This window comes from Tachypleus tridentatus, chromosome 13, assembly GCF_004210375.1.
Source record: "Tachypleus tridentatus isolate NWPU-2018 chromosome 13, ASM421037v1, whole genome shotgun sequence".
Taxonomy (NCBI): Eukaryota; Metazoa; Arthropoda; class Merostomata; order Xiphosura; family Limulidae; genus Tachypleus; species Tachypleus tridentatus.
This window is the reverse complement of record NC_134837.1, coordinates 199,391,154-199,411,376: the sequence shown is the minus strand read 5'-3', so window position 1 is coordinate 199,411,376 and position 20,223 is coordinate 199,391,154. Positions and strand designations below refer to the sequence as shown.

The 20,223-nt window shown below is 33.1% G+C and overlaps 1 protein-coding gene across 1 annotated transcript in view; it reads left to right on the top strand.

Annotated features, from left to right (window-relative positions):
• The window catches only part of LOC143236431 (uncharacterized), a 50,985-nt gene extending 30,990 nt beyond the window's left edge, over nt 1–19,995 (top strand). Inside the window, exons 18-21 of the mRNA XM_076474692.1 lie at nt 3,377–3,517; nt 9,969–10,079; nt 16,200–16,342; nt 19,307–19,995. Of these exons, the coding sequence (XP_076330807.1) occupies nt 3,377–3,517; nt 9,969–10,079; nt 16,200–16,342; nt 19,307–19,465 (554 nt within the window). The 3' untranslated portion in view covers nt 19,466–19,995. The remainder of the gene's footprint in view (nt 1–3,376; nt 3,518–9,968; nt 10,080–16,199; nt 16,343–19,306) is intronic.
• The last annotated feature ends 228 nt before the right edge of the window (nt 19,996–20,223 follow it).

Genomic DNA, 20,223 nt, shown 5'->3' with positions numbered 1-20,223 from the left:
TACACACAGTATGGCTACTGGTGGAAGATACATTTACCAGTCGAAAGGTTACGTCATGACATTAGCGAAACTCAGGTTATGCTAACTAAAAGACACCAAATGTGTCATGTGAAATCTTGTTAGTTTCATAGTATGTTAGGAGTGATACTTAGTGTTGCAGAGAAATTTGTATTTGTTCTCTGTACATGTAAAATTATTCTGTATAAAAATATAACACAGTAATAAGTAAACTTTAGACTCTGTGAACTGATAATAAAATTTAGACACTGAACAGATAACAATAACAAGTTAACTTTAGACTGTGAAGAAATAACAATAACAAATTAACTTTAGATGCTCGAACAGACAACAATAACAAGTTAACTTTAGACTCTGTGAACAGACAACAATAACAAGTTATCTTTAGATTCTGTGAACAGACAACAATAACAAGTTAACTTTAGATTCTGTGAACAGACAATAATAATAACAAGTTAACTTTAGATTCTGTGAAAAGACAATAATAATAACAAGTTAACTTTAGATTCTATGAACAGACAATAATAATAACAAGTTAACTTTAGACTCTGTGAACAGACAATAATAATAAGTAAAATTTAGACTCTGTGAACAGATAATAATAATAAGTAAAATTTAGACTCTGTGAACAGATAATAATAATAAGTAAATTTTAGACCCTTAATTAGAGAATAAGTGATGTTATGAAAAACTATTCACCCTTGTTCAGTGAACAATAGTAAGTGATGTCAGATTAAGTTGGAAATTATGTCGTTTCCCCAACTTTCTCTTTTATTAGGAATATTATTTTTTTGAATTTCAATGACATTACTCCACAGAAGATATAATAGGGTTTGTAGACTTAGTGAAAGTTAACCATGTTAATATACTCTTACAAATACTTAATGTGGTGTGTAGATTTATTGAAAGGTAACCCTGTTGAAATAGACCTAAAAATAATTAATATTGTGTGTAGATTTAGAGAAAGGTTACCCTGTTAAAATACTCCAACAAATACTTAACATGTTATGTAGATTTAGTGAAAGGTTACCCTGTTAAAATACTTTTGCAAGTACTTAATATGATTGGTAAATTTAGTGAAAGGTAACCCTGATAAAATACTCTTACAAATACATAATGTGGTGTGTAGATTTATTGGAAGGTAACCATGTTAAAATATTCCTGCAAGTACTTACTATAGTGTGTAGATTTAGTGAAAGGTAACTGTGTTAAAATACTCTTGCAAATACATACTGTGATATGTAGATTTAGTGAAAGGCAACCCTGTTAAAATACTCCTACAAATACTTGCTACAGTGTGTAGATTTAGTGGAAGGTAATCCTGTTAAACCTACTCCTACAAATGTTTACTATACCATGTAGATTTAATGAAAGATAACCCAGTTATGATACTCCTACAAATAATCAATATGGTGTGTAGATTTAGTAACAGGTAACCCTGTTAAAATACTGGCACAAATAATCAATATGGTGTGTAGATTTAGTGAAAAGTAATCCTGTTCAAATACTCCTACAAATACTTAATATGGGGTGTAGATTTAGTGAAAGGTAACCCTGTTAAAATACTTCTACAAATAATCAATACTGTGTGTAGATTTAGTGAAAGTTAACCCTGTTGAAATACTCCTACAAATAATCAATATGATGTGTAGATTTATTGAAAGTTAATCCTTTTAAAATACTCTTTCAAATAATCAATATGGTGTGTAGATTTAGTGAAAAGTAATCCTGTTCAAATACTCCTACAAATAATCAACATTGTGTGTAGATTTAGTGAAAGGTAACCCTATTGAAATACTTCTTCAAATAATTAATATGATGTGTAGATTTAGTGAAAGGTAACCTTGTTGAAATACTCCTACAAAATAATCAATATTGTCTGTAGATTTAGTGAAAGGTAACCCTGTTGAAATATTCCTGCAGTATTTCTTATAGTGTGTAGATTTAGTGAAAAGTAACCCTGTTGAAATATTCCTGCAGTACTTATTATAGTGTGTAGACTTAGTGAAAGGTAAGTGAGCTAAAATATTCTTGCAAATACTTACTGTGGTATGTAGATTTAGAGAAAGGTAACCCTGTTGAAATATTTTTACAAACAATTAATGTTGCGTGTAGATTTAGTGAAAGGTAACCCTCTTAAAATACTCCTACAAATACTTAATATGATGTGTAGATTTAGTGAAAGGTAACCCTGTTGAAATACTCCCATGAATAATCAATATGATGTGTAGATTTAGTGAAAGGTAATCCTATTAAAATACTTTTTCGTGTACTTACTGTGGTGTGTAGATTTAATGAAAAGTAATCTTTTTAAAATACTCCTGCACATGATGAATATTGTGTGTAGATTTAGTGAAAAGTAATCCTGTAAAAAAATACTCCTACAAATACTTAATATGGTGTGTAGATTTAGTGAAATATAACACTGTTAAAATGCTCTATACAAATACTTAATATTGTGTGTAGATTTAGTGAAAGGTAACCCTGTTAAAATACTCCAACAATTAGTTTATGTGGTGTGTAGATTTAGTAAAAGATAACCCTGTTAAAATACTCATACAAATACTTAATGTGGTGTGTAGATTTAGAGAAAGGTAACCTTTTGAAATACTTCTAAAAGTACTTACTATTATATGTAGATTTAGTGAAAGGTAACTGTTAAAATACTTTTACAAATACTTACTATAGTGTGTTGACTTAATGATAGATAGGTAATCCTCTTAAAATACTCCTACCATTACCTTATATGGTGTGTAGAGTTATTGAAAAGTAACCCTGTTAAAATACTTCTACAAATAATTAATATTGTTGGATATTTATTAAAAGGTAACCCTGTTAAAATAATCTTACAAGTACTTAATATGGTTTGTAAAGTTAGTGAAAGGTAACCCTCATCACTTTCTTTTGGTCAGACCACTACACAGATTTCACTTCTCCACATTCACGTCTTTATTGTCCTGATTGCCTAACAGATCTGTTTTCTTTTCTCATTATTTATTTGTTTAGTGTCAAGACCAATTTCTGGAATTGATTTCTTTACTTCTTAAATTAGTGCATGAGTGTTGATTTGTTTCTGTTGATTGACATGTTTTTCATGTTCTTGTATAGTTGTTCTTTAAGGTATGAACAGAAAATAAATCACTTTATCAGATTGATATTTGTTGGGACGTCTTTCAAAGCATGAAATATCATATGCTCCTTGAACTTTAACAGGTAATTATTTAACATAAGATAAACATAGTTAACAAAAAAAAAATTATTCAAACACACTGAGATATCATTTACTTCTCAGTTCAGTCACCTGAATTTACTAACGTATAAAAATTAACTTAAATTAATAAGCAATTTGTTTTTCCAGAAAGAAGTAAACTGGCGACAAACAGTATCTCCAGCCCTGACCTGACCCCTGAAAATGAAGTCCCAATTATGACCATTGGCCCAGGGGGAATACGGAGAGGTGCTGGACAGGTGTTTGCACCAAGAATGAAACTAGATCAAGGCAAATAAATTTTTCCAAATTGATATTTAAGATAAGTATTAATAACTCTTTAATAAACCTAAAATAGAAATCATTAGCTCTGTAATAATTATGGTTTAAATCGTAATCGTCCTTTAAAAAGTGTAAGGTAAACATTAACTCTTTGATAGTGATAAAATATGCATTGTTAACTACAATAGATATAAAGTAACAATTCTGAACTCTTTTAATTGTTAAGTAGTTACTGTGAACTCTTTAATTGTTAAGTAACTGTTGTGAACGCTTTAATTGTTAAGAAACTGTTGGGAACTATTTAGTTGTTAAGTAACTGTTGTGAACTATTTAGTTGTTAAGTAACTGTTGTGAACTATTTAGTTGTTAAGTAACTGTTGTGAACTATTTAGTTGTTAAGTAACTGTTGTGAACTATTTAGTTGTTAAGAAACTGTTGTGAACTATTTAGTTGTTAAGTAACTGTTGTGAACTATTTAGTTGTTAAGAAACTGTTGTGAACTATTTAGTTGTTAAGAAACTGTTGTGAACTATTTAGTTGTTAAGTAACTGTTGTGAACTATTTAGTTGTTAAGTAACTGTTGTGAACTATTTAGTTGTTAAGTAACTGTTGTGAACTATTTAGTTGTTAAGTAACTGTTGTGAACTATTTAGTTGTTAAGTAACTGTTGTGAACTATTTAGTTGTTAAGTAACTGTTGTGAACTATTTAGTTGTTAAGTAACTGTTGTGAACTATTTAGTTGTTAAGTAACTGTTGTGAACTATTTAGTTGTTAAGTAACTGTTGTGAACTATTTAGTTGTTAAGTAACTGTTGTGAACTATTTAGTTGTTAAGAAACTGTTGTGAACTATTTAGTTGTTAAGAAACTGTTGTGAACTATTTAGTTGTTAAGTAACTGTTGTGAACTATTTAGTTGTTAAGTAACTGTTGTGAACTATTTAGCTGTTAAGTAACTGTTGTGAACTATTTAGCTGTTAAGTAACTGTTGTGAACTATTTAGCTGTTAAGAAACTGTTGTGAACTATTTAGTTGTTAAGTAACTGTTGTGAACTATTTAGTTGTTAAGAAACTGTTGTGAACTATTTAGTTGTTAAGTAACTGTTGTGAACTATTTAGTTGTTAAGTAACTGTTGTGAACTATTTAGTTGTTAAGAAACTGTTGTGAACTATTTAGTTGTTAAGAAACTGTTGTGAACTATTTAGTTGTTAAGTAACTGTTGTGAACTATTTAGCTGTTAAGTAACTGTTGTGAACTATTTAGCTGTTAAGTAACTGTTTTGAACTATTTAGTTGTTAAGAAACTGTTGTGAACTATTTAGTTGTTAAGTAACTGTTGTGAACTATTTAATTTTTAAGTAACTGTTGTGAAACTTAATTCTTAAGTATCTGTTGTGAACTATTTAGTTGTTAAGTAACTTTAGTGAACTATTTAGTTGTTAAGTAACTGTTGTTGAACTGTTGTAAACTAGTTAGTTGTTAAGTAACTGTTGTGAACTGTTTAATTCTTAAGTAAAACTATTTAGTTGTTAAGTAACTGAACTAGTTAGTTGTTAAGTAACTGTTTTGAACTGTTTAATTCTTAAGAAACTTTTGGGAACTATTTCAAATTTCCAAAATAATGTCTTAATTGGGCAGAATATTTTCAGAAATGATTTATCTAGTGAACAACACACCAAGATTATTTCTGAAACTATTGTAGTAGTTGTTGCACACAATAAGAGCTACAACATCCACTACAGACGTTACAACATTTATTGTATATGTTACAAGATTTATTATGAAGGCTACATCCACTATAGACGATGCAACATTTTTATTACAAAGGCTACGTCTACTGTAGACATTATAACAGTTATTATAGAGGCTACCTCAACTATTGCTGTTAAAACATTTATTATAGAAGCTACCTCAACTACATTAGTTTTGTTTATTGTGAAGCACTACAGTGTGATTTACATTAGTTTGTTTATTGTGAAGCCCTACAGTGTGATTTACATTAGTTTGTTTATTGTGAAGCCCTACAGTGTGATTGACATTAGTTCCGTTTGTTGTGAAGCATCACAGTGTGATTTACATTACTTTAGGTTATTGTAAAGTGCTACAGTGTGGTTTACATTAGTTTTGTTTATTCTGAAGTGCTACAGTGTGGTTTACATTAGTTTTGTTTATTGTGAGGTGCTACAATGTGATTTACATTAGTTTTGTTTATTGTGAAGCGCTACAGTGCGATTTACATTAGTTTTGTTTGTTGTGAAGCGCTACAGTGTGATTTACATTAGTTTTGTTTGTTGTAAAGTGCTACAGTGTGGTTTACATTACTTTTGTTTATTGTGATATGTTACAGTATGATTTACATTAGTTTTGTTTATTGTGAAGTGCGACAGTGTGGTTTACATTAGTTTTGTTTATTCTGAAGTGCTACAGTGTGGTTTACATTAGTTTTGTTTATTAGTTGTGTTTATTGTGCTACAGTGTGATTTACATTAGTTTTGTTTATTGTGAAGTGCTACAGTGCGATTTACATTAGTTTTGTTTATTGTGAAGCGCTACAGTGTGATTTACATTACTTTTGGTTATTGTAAAGTGCTACAGTGTGATGTACCTTAGTTTTGTTTATTGTGAAGTGCTACAGTGCGATTTACATTAGTTTTGTTTATTGTGAAGCGCTACAGTGTGATTTACACAAGTTTGTTTATTGTGAAGCCCTACAGTGTGATTGACATTAGTTCTGTTTGTTGTGAAGCATCACAGTGTGATTTACATTACTTTAGGTTATTGTAAAGTGCTACAGTGTGATGTACCTTAGTTTTGTTTATTGTGAGGTGCTACAGTGCGATTTACATTAGTTTTGTTTGTTGTGAAGCGCTACAGTGTGATTTACATTAGTTTTGTTTGTTGTGAAGCATTACAGTGTGATTTACATTACTTTTGTTTGTTGTGAAGCATTACAGTGTGATTTACATTACTTTTGGTTATTGTAAAGTGCTACAGTGTGATGTACCTTAGTTTTGTTTATTGTGAAGTGCTACAGTGCGATTTACATTAGTTTTGTTTGTTGTGAAGCGCTACAGTGTGATTTACATTAGTTTTGTTTGTTGTAAAGTGCTACAGTGTGATTTACATTAGTTTTGTTTATTGTGAAGTGCTACAGCATGATTTACCTTAGTTTTGTTTATTGTGAAGTGCTACAGCATGATTTACATTAGTTTTGTTTATTGTGAAGCATTACAGTGTGAGTTACATTAGTTATGTTTATTGTGAAGACCTACAGTGTGACGTACCTTAGTTTTGTTTATTGTGAAGTGCTACAGTGCGATTTACATTAGTTTTGTTTATTGTGAAGTGCTACAGTGTGATTTACATTAGTTTTGTTTATTGTGAAGTGCTACAGTGTGATTTACATTAGTTTTGTTTATTGTGAAGTGCTACAGTGTGATTTACATTAGTTTTGTTTATTGTAAAGTGCTACAGTCTGATTTACATTAGTTTTCTTTGTTGTGAAGTGCTACAGTGTGATTTACATTAGTTTTGTTTATTGTGAAGTGCTACAGTCTGATTTACATTAGTTTTGTTTGTTGTGAAGCGCTACATTGTGATTTACATTGGTTTTGTTTATTGTGAAGCGCTACAGTGTGATTTACATTAGTTTTGTTTCTTGTTGAGCGCTACAGTGCGATTTACATTAGTTTTGTTTATTGTGAAGTGCTACAGTTTGATTTACATTAGTTGTGTTTATTCTGAAGTGCTACAGTGTTGTATACATTAGTTTTGTTTATTGTGAAATGTTACAGTATGATTTACATTAGTTTTGTTTATTTTGAGGTGCTACATGGTGGTTTACATTAGTTTTGTTTATTGTGAAGTGCAACAGTGTGGTTTACATTAGTTTTGTTTATTGGGAAGTGCTACAGTGTGATGTACCTTAGTTTTGTTTATTGTGAAGTGTTACAGCGTGATTTACATTAGTTTTGTTTATTGTGAAGTGCTACAGTGTGATTTACATTAGTTCTGTTTATTTTGAAGCGTTGAAGTGTGATTTACATTAGTTTTTATTATTATGAAGCACTTCAGTATGATTTACATTAGTTCTGTTTTTTGTGATGCGCTACAGTCTGATTTACATTAGTTTTGTTTATTGTGAAGTGCTACAGTGTGATTTACATTAGTTCTGTTTGTTGTGAAGCATTACAGTGTGATTTACATTAGTTTTGTTTGTTGTAACAGTGCTACAGTGTAAAGTGCTACAGTGTGATTAGTTTTGTTTATTGTGAGGTGCTACAGTGTGATTTACATTAGTTTTGTTTATTGTGAAGTGCTACAGTGCGATTTACATTAGTTTTGTTTGTTGTGAAGCGCTACAGTGTGATTTACATTAGTTTTGTTTGTTGTGAAGTGCTACAGTGTGATTTACATTAGTTTTGTTTATTGTGAAGTGTTACAGCATGATTTACATTAGTTTTGTTTGTTGTGAAGTGTTACAGTGTGTTTTACATTAGTTTTGTTTATTGTAAAGTGCTACAGTGTGATTTACATTAGTTTTGTTTATTGTGAAGTGCTACAGTGTGAGTTACATTAGTTCTGTTTATTGTGAAGCACTACAGTGTGATTTACATTAGTTCTGTTTATTGTGATGCGCTACAGTGTGATTTACATTAATTTTGTTTGTTGTGAAGTGCTACAATGTGCTGTACCTTAGTTTTGTTTATTGTGAGGTGCTACAGTGTGATTTACATTAGTTTTGTTTATTGTGAAGTGCTACAGTGCGATTTACATTAGTTTTGTTTGTTGTGAAGCGCTACAGTGTGATTTACATTACTTTTGTTTATTGTGAGGTGCTACAGTGTGATTTACATTACTTTTGTTTATTGTGAAGTGCTACAGTGTGAGTTACATTAGTTCTGTTTATTGTGAAGCACTACAGTGTGATTTACATTAGTTCTGTTTATTGTGATGCGCTACAGTGTGATTTACATTAATTTTGTTTGTTGTGAAGTGCTACAATGTGCTGTACCTTAGTTTTGTTTATTGTGAGGTGCTACAGTGTGATTTACATTAGTTTTGTTTATTGTGAAGTGCTACAGTGCGATTTTCATTAGTTTTGTTTGTTGTGAAGCGCTACAGTGTGATTTACATTACTTTTGTTTATTGTGATGCGCTACAGTGTGATTTACATTAATTTTGTTTGTTGTGAAGCGCTACAGTGTGCTGTACATTAGTTTTATTTATTGTGAAGTTCTACAGTGTGGTTTACATTAGTTTTGTTTATTGTGAACTGCTGCAGTGTGGTTTACATTAGTTTTGTTTCTTGTGAAGTGCTGCAGTGTGATTTACATTAGTTTTGTTTATTGTGAAGCGCTACAGTGCGATTTACATTAGTTTTGTTTATTGTGAAGTGCTACAGTGCGATTTACATTAGTTTTGTTTATTGTGAAGTGCTACAGCATGATATACATTAGTTTTGTTTGTTGTGAAGTGTTACAGTGTGATTTACATTAGTTTTGTTTATTGTAAAGTGCTACAGTGTGATTTACATTAGTTTTGTTTATTGTGAAGCACTACAGTGTGATTTACATTAGTTCTGTTTATTGTGATGCGCTACAGTGTGATTTACATTAATTTTGTTTGTTGTGAAGCGCTACAGTGTGCTGTACATTAGTTTTATTTATTGTGAAGTTCTACAGTGTGGTTTACATTAGTTTTGTTTATTGTGAACTGCTGCAGTGTGGTTTACATTAGTTTTGTTTCTTGTGAAGTGCTGCAGTGTGATTTACATTAGTTTTGTTTATTCTGAAGTGCTGCAGTATGATTTACACAAGTTTGTTTATTGTGAAGCGTTACAGTGTGATTTACATTACGTTCGTTTATTGTGAAGTGATATAGCGTGATTTAAGTTCAAAACTTCACAGCACGTTTATATTTTTTTAAGAACAATAAAATATTGTTTCTTTAGTATATGTTCAATGGTACGATTGTTAGCCACAGGGGTGTATTAAGGTTTTACAAGAAATTTTCATCAAAATAAGCTAATAGATAGAACTCAGAAATAATGTAATGTACAAAGTAAGATTTGAACTTGTGAAAAAATCCAATAAAACAAACTGTACGAAAGTACATATAATATAAATACTTCATGTCACAAATGAGCAAACTGAAAGCTAGAACCTGCTGCACTCAGAATGTACTGAATGATCAGCTTAGTGCCATGAGTGTTAATGATGGTTTTGTTTGAACAGAGTCAGAAAGATTTTGTTCTTAGAGGAAAATGTTTTATCGAACAGTCAGGGATTGTTGTTGTTTGGAATGACGTAAGAAAGGTTTGGTTGCGTGTTTGAAAAGGATGGAAACTGGAACTGAGTGATTTAATTCTACAAACTGTCACTCGACATGTCAGTATATTTCACTTTTCTGCACGAAGTGAAAACTCGCAAACAAAGTATATGTGTTTTTTTTTTGTTTCAGTAGAGACTCTAGGAGAAATAAAACTGGGATTTCTGTTGACCAAGGGTCAGTTAGAAGTAGAGGTTTTCTGTGCATGCCAGTTGCCACCCTCATCTGTAGGTCAGCCACCAGGTATTATCATTATTGGTTAGTCGTTAGCTCTAAGCTACAAAACTTGGGTAGTGCCATAAAATATGACATACTATAATGTAACTACAAATGTTAACCTGATATAATACCATAATGTCTAAGTCATACTGTAGTAACTACAACTATCTAACATAATACTAATAATGTATCAATCATACTTTAGTAACTACAACTATCTACCTAACATAATACTAATAATGTATCAGTCATACTGTAGTAACTACAAATATCAACATATAATAACACCATAATATCTCAGTCATACTGTAGTAATTACAGATGTTAACCTAATATAATACCATAATGTCTTAGTCACACTATAGTAACTACAAATATTAACCTAACATAATACCATAATGTCTCAGTCATGCTGTAGTAACTGCAGACATCAACACAATGTAATACTTATAATGTCTCAGGTTAACATTTGTAGCTACTACAGTATGACTAACATAATACCGTAATGTCTGTCACACTCTAGTAACTACAAATGTTATCCTAACATAATACATGTCTCAGTCATGCTGTAGTAACTACAAATATCAACCTAACATAATACTTTTATGTCTCAGGTTAACATTTGTAGCTACTACAATATAACTAACATAATACCATAATGTCTCAGTAGTATCTACAAATATCAACCTGATATAAAACTAATAATGTCTCAGTAATACTTTAGTAACTACAAATATCAACCTAACATATTACCATAATGTCCGAGTCATACTGTAGTAAGTAAAACGTTAACCATAACGTAATCCCATGATGTCCTATAGTAAAATGAAGTGTTGACCAGTCTTTATGTAGTAGCAACAGACGAAATCCTTCATATATCATAATGTTCTATATAAAATTTTGAAACAGTTACTTATAATATGATAGAATTATTTCGAACAGTCAGACATGATTACGTTTCATCATTTCATAGTTCAAACACATCCATTGATATCAGCCCCATCTGGTTATGACAATACTTACTAAAAATTTTATTTTAACATTTTTAAAACCTATTTTGTGTTGTTCCTCAACGAGAACTTTGTTTTTTCGTTTACCTCCATCCCTATCGGTAATCGTTTTGGTTTACGACGCTAAAAAGTAGGTTTTTCACCCACGGTAGGCGTGGTACAGACAACCAATTCTGTAGTTTTGCGCTTGGCAAGAATAAAGAAAGTGGCCATACTGTTGATTTTCGTATATCTTCGGCAGAACGCGTTTATATTGGTTCATGATTTAGTTACGATTTTTATACGCGTATTCTTTACTCGATCACTAATCACACGTACAGTTCATACTTATCGACAAATAACTGTACTTCCTTACACTTCTCGGGTTGTTCTCATAGGCCCAGCATGCTCAAGTGGGTTAAGACGTTCGACTCGTAATCAGAGGATCGTAGGTTCGAATCACTGTCTCACCAAACATGCTTGCCCTTTCAGCCGTGGGGGCGTTATAATGTCACGGTCAATCCCACTATTCGTTGGTAAAAGAGTAGCCCAAAAGTTGGCGGTGGATGGTGATGACTAGCTGCCTTCCCTCTAGTCTTACGCTGTTAAATTAGGGACGGCTAGCGCAGTTAGACCTCGTGTAGCTTTGCGCGAAATTAACAAAAATAAACAAGCTGATCTCGTGCTGTTTTTGTTTTCTGGTATATTCTTTCCCAGGTCGTGTCTTCAACTGCATTTATAGGGCACAATCTTTTCTTCAAATATTCTGTTATGTTTTAAGGTGTTGTTTTTTTTTCTGTAATTCTCAGTGTATGAATCATTTTAATGTTTTGATTTTCACTTTTTGTCTTTTGTGTTCAAAACCAGTGTACAACAGTTCTGTCACGACTTGTTGCAGTGTGCATACAAAACCAGTGTACAACAGTTCTGTCACGACTTGTTACAGTGTACATACAAAACCAGTGTACAACAGTTCTGTCATGACTTGTTGCAGTGTGCATACAAAACCAGTGTACAACAGTTCTGTCACGACTTGTTGCAGTGTGCATACAAAACCAGTGTACAACAGTTCTGTCACGACTTGTTGCAGTGTGCATACAAAACCAGTGTACAACAGTTCTGTCACGACTTGTTACAGTGTACATACAAAACCAGTGTACAACAGTTCTGTCATGACTTGTTGCAGTGTGCATACAAAACCAGTGTACAACAGTTCTGTCACGACTTGTTGCAGTGTGCATACAAAACCAGTGTACAACAGTTCTGTCACGACTTGTTGCAGTGTGCATACAAAACCAGTGTACAACAGTTCTGTCACGACTTGTTCCAGTGTACATACAAAACCAGTGTACAACAGTTCTGTCACGACTTGTTACAGTGTACATACAAAACCAGTGTACAACAGTTCTGTCATAACTTGTTGCAGTGTGCATACAAAAACAGTGTACAAAATATACATAGTCTTCATATAACTGTGATGTACGTGTCAAAGGCTCTTTATATATCTTTAATCTCCATGTGACTGTAACATACTTGCATTTGTACTTCATAGGACAAAATGAATATGTGTTGGCCACACTTTTGTGATTTAGTTGTTTTTTTTTTGTGTGTGTTTTCTTAAATTACAGCCACATCGGGCGATCTGCTGCGTCCTTCTAGGGAAACTGAACTTAGTTGTTTTAAATATGTGTTTTAATTTATTTTCAAATGTTAAAACTCACTGTGTTAATATTCAATTATATGTTTGGTATTCTTTGACTATTTTCGTTTTTTTCTGTCTCTTATATGTAACCGTTATTTTACTATCTGTTTCTTTTATATTGCAACTTTTACTGTCAATCTAAGAACTGTATTTTTATTTTACATCGTGGTTAAACTTTAATAATTTAGTTGCGATTTTAGGTTTTAAGTTTCTTCATTTTTCATCTTTTTATACGAATCCTATCGCAATTTTTTCACTAATAACACCAACTAGGTCAGGTTAGTTAAGGCGCTAGACTCGTAATCCGAAGGTCGCAGGTTCGAATCCCCGTCACACCAAACATGCTTGTTCTGTCAGGCGTGGGGGCGTTATAATGTGATGGTCAATCCCACTATTCATTGGTAAAAGAGTAGCCCAAACTTTGGCGGTGGGTGAAGACGATTAGCTGTCTACCCTCTAGTCTTACACTGCTAAATTGGGGATGCCTAGCGCAGATAGCTCTTGTGTAGCTTTGCACGAAATTCAAAATCAAACAAACAAATACCTACAACCAGTACTGACCCAACAATGTTTTTACTAACAACAGCTATAACTGGTACTGACGCAACAAATTTTTTCAATCACACCTGTAACTAGTACTGAATCAATTTTTTTCACTAACACCTACAACTGGTACTGATCCAACAATGTTTTCACTAACACACTAACAATACCTACAACTAATACTGATCCAACAATTTCTTCACCAATAACACCTACAACTAATACTGATCCAACAATTTCTTCACCAATAACACCTACAACTAATACTGATCCAACAATTTCTTCACCAATAACACCTACAACTAATACTGTTCCAACAACTGTTTCACAAAAAAACACCTACAACTAATATTGAACCAACAACTGTTTCACAAAAAACACCTACAACTAATACTGATCCAACAATTTATTCACCAATAACACCTACAACTAATACTGACCCAACAATTTTTTTCACCAGTAACACCTACAGACGGTATTGACCCAACAAGTTTTTCTCTAGTAACACCTATAACTGGTATTGACCCAACAAGTTTTTCTCTACTAGTACCTTTAACTGTTATTGACCCAACACGTTTTTCTCTAGTAACACTTATAACTGGTATTGACCCAACAAGTTTTTCTCTAGTAGTACCTATAACTGGTATTGACCCAACAAGTTTTTCTCTAGTAGTACCTATAACTGGTATTGACCCAACAAGTTTTTCTTTAGTAGTACCTATAACTGGTATTGACCCAACAAGTTTTTCTCTAGTAACAACTATAACTGGTATTGACCCAACACGTTTTTCTCTAGTAACACTTATAACTGGTATTGACCCAACAAGTTTTCTCTAGTAACACTTATAACTGGTATTGACCCAACACGTTTTTCTCTAGTAACACCTATAACTGGTATTGACCCAACAAGTTTTTCTCTAGTAGTACCTATAACTGGTATTGACCCAACAAGTTTTTCTCTAGTAGTACCTATAACTGGTATTGACCCAACAAGTTTTTCTCTAGTAACAACTATAACTGGTATTGACCCAACAAGTTTTTCTCTAGTAGTACCTATAACTGGTATTGACCCAAAACGTTTTTATCTAGTAACACCTATAACTGGTATTAACCCAACAAGTTTTTCTCTAGTAACACCTATAACTGGTATTGACCCAACACGTTTTTCTCTAGTAACACCTATAACTGGTATTGACCCAACAAGTTTTTCTCTAGTAACACCTATAACTGGTATTGACCCAACAAGGTTTTCTCTAGTAACACTTATAACTGGTATTGACCCAACACGTTTTTCTCTAGTAACACCTATAACTGGTATTGACCCAACACGTTTTTCTCTAGTAACACCTATAACTGGTATTGACCCAACAAGTTTTTCTCTAGTAACACCTATAACTGGTATTGACCCAACAAGTTTTTCTCTAGTAACACCTATAACTGGTATTGACCCAACAAGTTTTCTCTAGTAACACTTATAACTGGTATTGACCCAACACGTTTTCTCTAGTAACACCTATAACTGGTATTGACCCAACACGTTTTCTCTAGTAACACCTATAACTGGTATTGACCCAACACGTTTTCTCTAGTAACACCTATAACTGGTATTGACCCAACACGTTTTCTCTAGTAACACCTATAACTGGTATTGACCCAACAAGTTTTTCTCTAGTAACACCTATAACTGGTATTGACCCAACAAGTTTTTTCTAGTAACACCTATAACTGGTATTGACCCAACAAGTTTTCTCTAGTAACACTTATAACTGGTATTGACCCAACACGTTTTTCTCTAGTAACACCTATAACTGGTATTGACCCAACACGTTTTTCTCTAGTAACACCTATAACTGGTATTGACCCAACAAGTTTTTCTCTAGTAACACCTATAACTGGTATTGACCCAACAAGTTTTTCTCTAGTAACACCTATAACTGGTATTGACCCAACAAGGTTTTCTCTAGTAACACTTATAACTGGTATTGACCCAACAAGTTTTTCTCTAGTAACACCTATAACTGGTATTGACCCAACAAGTTTTTCTCTAGTAACACCTATAACTGGTATTGACCCAACAAGTTTTCTCTAGTAACACCTATAACTGGTATTGACCCAACAAGTTTTTCTCTAGTAACACCTATAACTGGTATTGACCCAACAAGTTTTTCTCTAGTAACACCTATAACTGGTATTGACCCAACACGTTTTTCTCTAGTAACACCTATAACTGGTATTGACCCAACAAGTTTTTCTCTAGTAACACCTATAACTGGTATTGACCCAACAAGTTTTTCTCTAGTAACACCTATAACTGGTATTGACCCAACAAGTTTTTCTCTAGTAACACCTATAACTGGTATTGACCCAACAAGTTTTTCTCTAGTAACACCTATAACTGGTATTGACCCAACAAGTTTTCTCTAGTAACACCTATAACTGGTATTGACCCAACAAGTTTTCTCTAGTAACACCTATAACTGGTATTGACCCAACAAGTTTTTCTCTAGTAACACCTATAACTGGTATTGACCCAACACGTTTTTCTCTAGTAACACCTATAACTGGTATTGACCCAACACGTTTTTCTCTAGTAACACCTATAACTGGTATTGACCCAACAAGTTTTTCTCTAGTAACACCTATAACTGGTATTGACCCAACAAGTTTTTCTCTAGTAACACCTATAACTGGTATTGACCCAACAAGTTTTTCTCTAGTAACACCTATAACTGGTATTGACCCAACAAGGTTTTCTCTAGTAACACTTATAACTGGTATTGACCCAACACGTTTTTCTCTAGTAACACCTATAACTGGTATTGACCCAACACGTTTTTCTCTAGTAACACCTATAAAAGTATTCCTCTGCCAAGAGGTTTATTTGTTTGTTAAATCTCGTGTTATTTTCAGATACGTACATCAAAACATATCTTAAAGAGGGAGAAAGACAGTTACAAAAACGTAAGACTCGAGTAATCCGCTCTACGTCAAGTCCACAATATCGACAGACATTAAAATACAACGTGTCGGACATCCAAGGTCGCCATCTATTGGTAGGTTATTTAAACATTCTGTGTTAAAAATATTAAAAGGTTTTCCAATATGTGGTAGACACACGATTAAAATTTATCATTACATTACAGATTACCTAATGTTAAAGTTTATTGTGCTGTCCTTCAACTCAGTCACAAATTATTTTCAGAAATAATTGGCGTTCCGAGTTAAACTACTGCTTTAAGGATATCTGAGAATAGAATTTCTGATAAAGTAATATAGGAACAACCAGAATCCATGTTAAAAATCACTTTTTATTCAGGTATTCAGTGATTCCCCTCTTAAACTCCTCTAAAGTACAGGTCTCCACTACTGTTGACAGCAATTTATTCTTTCAGCCAGTCATTTTGTTGAAAAAACAAAACTGCCCTAACTGGAGCCTGGGCCTGCCTTTTCGTATATAAGCTTGTGTTCTCTCTTCAGAGGCCTTTATCTTCGCGATGACCCAGATAATCCTGTAAGCTTCAATGAGATAACCTCTAACCCTTCTTAAAAGATCTTAACCTGTCCCTGTAATATAATCCTTTCATCCTGGTATCATCCTCTGAAACCTTTCCAATAACTCTTGCACCTATGGTTAAAGGATATTTACCGGATATTGGTCCGGAGGTCCAAAGGGTTGTTTTACATCTGCATTTGATTATAAACATATAATAAATAAATGAATTATTATATCCAGATCGTTTGTGGACAGTGTCATGTCAGTCATTGTTCACTTCGTAGTGACTGTAAAGTTTGTTTTATAGCTCTGTTCTTTGAGGATTTTAGGATGAACTGTTCATGAACACCAAGCACCTCCTAGCAAAACTGCAGATGAAGGACAAATAGAAGGAGTGACGTAACTTGGAGTAAATAGTTCTGTTAATTATGTTACCTTGGACTTCAGAGTTATCACTTTTGGTCCAGTGATTATTAGATCAGATGTGTGTGTCGCACAGATCTAGCACACATCTCAGCTGTGTATAGTATTTACCCTAAAGAAACTCTTGCTGGATTCTAAAACTTGTGTTTCACTTCTCAACATTTCTCTGTCCTTATAAACCCTGTATACAAAACTCAGTAGATGTTGTTACTAATATTAGTGTTGCAGCATTATGATTAACATCTGTGGTTCAGCCAATAAGAAGAAACACGTAGAAGACACCAAACGGTAACAAATTAACACAACACTCAGTAGATGTTACACAGTGTGTTAGATAACTAGATGCTAACAAACTTTTAAAGAAGCATGAACTGGTTTACAGAATGTACTATGATACCAAGCAGTGGGACATTAACACATCATGAACTGGTTTGTACAACGTGTTACGGTATGAAGCAGTTGGACATTAACAATGCTGAACTGGTTTATACAACGTGTTACGGTATATATCAAGCAGAGGTCATGAACACAACATGAACTGGTTTATACAGCGTGTTAAAATACCAACAAACGAAGTTAAATCTCCAGAAGAAGACGAAGGGTTAAATCCTGTAAAGATAAACCAATATAAAGACGGAGGACATTAAACACACTGAGTGAATTGACGTAGGATGTTAAACTGTGGCAGTATATGACATAGCTAAGAATTCAGGGTCGTATCAGCGTTAAATAATGTACAGGAAAATGGGTTTCTAAAGGGTTTATCTGATGTATATGAAAACAGGATAGTAGAAGATTCATATGAAAAAAGCACAATTGTAAAAACGTTGATGTAGGTGTAGAAACAACAGGTTTGTAAAGGGTTTATATTTTATGGAGAAAACAAAATTTAACGTTTGTGTTTGTTTTGAATTTCGCGCAAAGCTACACGAGGGCTATCTGCGCTAGCTGCCCTAAATTTATCAGTGTAAGACTAGAGGGAAGGCAACTAGTCATCACCACTAGCCGCCAACTCGTGGGCTACTCTTTTTACCAACGAATAGTGGGATTGACCGTCACATTATAACGCAACCCTCGGATTACGAATCGAACGCCTTAACACGCTTGACCATGCCGGGCCCTAACGTTTGTCCATTGGATAAAACAGAAATTGTAACATGTTGGTTTATTAGGTAAAAATATTAATTTTAGCATATTAGTATATTGGATAAGAACAGAAATTTTAACACGCTTGTATATCAGGTAAAAAAATAGGAATTTTAACATGTTAATATAGTTGGTAAAAAATTTTAACATCTTAATATATTAAGTAGAAAGAAATTTTAACATGGTAATACATTGATTAAAAATAATTTTAACATGTTAATATATTGAGTAAAATATCTATGTATCAGTTAGAATATAGAAATACTATCTTCGGATAGGTTTATACTGTTTTAACAAGCCCATAGCTGGGGGTAAGGGGTTTCGGGGGTTCGAATGAAACCTTTCTCCTCACTCCCGCTGAAGTTCCTTTCGCCTATTAACATTTATTTTCCCCTTTCTCATATGATGGCCTCTCATTATATAATTGTTTTTGTAACACTGTTCATACATGTGGAAATAGCATTTTCGTACTTATCACAGGAAATGTAATACAAATTTTTATTTGCTTCCCGGGTTCGCATCCCCGTCACACCAAAAAATACTCGCACTTTCAGCTGTGAGGGCGTTATAACGTGACAGTCAATCCCACTATTCGTTAATAAAAAAGTAGCGTAAGAGTTGGCAGTGGGTAGTGATGACTAGGTGCCTTCCCTCTGGTCTTTACACTGCTAAATTAGGGACTTGTGTAGCTTTGCGCGAAATTCCAAAAAAACAAATAAACTTTACTTACAATTATGATAAAAGAACCGTTACATATTTCGGAATTTTCTATACATATATATATATATATTTCGTCTCTGGGAACTGAAGTTACCCATGAAACGGATTCCACCTAACTAGGGGCTTGGTTTAAAACAGCAAAGAAAGTATCATTGTTTAACATTCACGAAATCGACTTCAAAAATTTAATAGTCACCCACATAAAGATAGAATCTGCATTTTTTTCTCTTTTCAGGTTATGGTATGGGAACGACAAAAACGTTTCGATCACAATCAACCGATCGGAGCTGTAGAGATCGAACTGGGCCGCTTAGATCTGTCAAAGTCAATGACTTGTTGGTACCCCCTCTACCCTCTTCCTAGCCGAGAAATTGATTCTGTTGTGTCACCTTGACAACCCTTAGCAGTTTCTATTGTTGTTTGGCTGTCTTAGCTGTTTGTTTGATTAAAAGAATTATATGTCTGAAGGAAAACCATGCCTTCAAGAGGGTTAGGGATAAGTGATAACGTTTTGTATCATTTCATGTTCAAAACTGTTAAATAAATATAGCCCCCCTAGAAAGGATTTGTGGAACTAACGTAAAACCGTAAGGTTAATTATATTAAACGTAAAGCAGTCTAGCTCACAGCCTTTTTGTCAGAACATGTTATACTGAGTAACAACATTGTGTTCCCGTATTAGTATTGATACGATACAAAGGCTGTGAGCTAGGTTAATTTATATACAAGTTTCGAATAACATTGTGTATGTATATGTATATATAAAGTGTGGTATTGTAAAAAGTGTCAGACTATTATAGTAACTGTAACTAAAATAATATTTATTGGTGGTTAAGCCACAGAACAATAAGTTTGTAGGCTATTGTCAACATTATTTTAGAGGCACTTTGTATATTAACTGTTATATCAAACAACATCAAGTTGTGCGATGTCAAGATCTGGAATTCTTTTACAGTAGGTGTCTGTGACTTATTGGCGATATACTCAAACGATAAACGGATTACATACAATCCACTTGTTTTAAAAAGAATATATCTTCAAAACAAGTCAAACGTATCCAGATCTCTAAATAATTGCCTCCATTACATCAAAATTCACACTGATGGGTTCAATTACTTTATAACACCCTTTGACGAGGCACATTATTTTTTT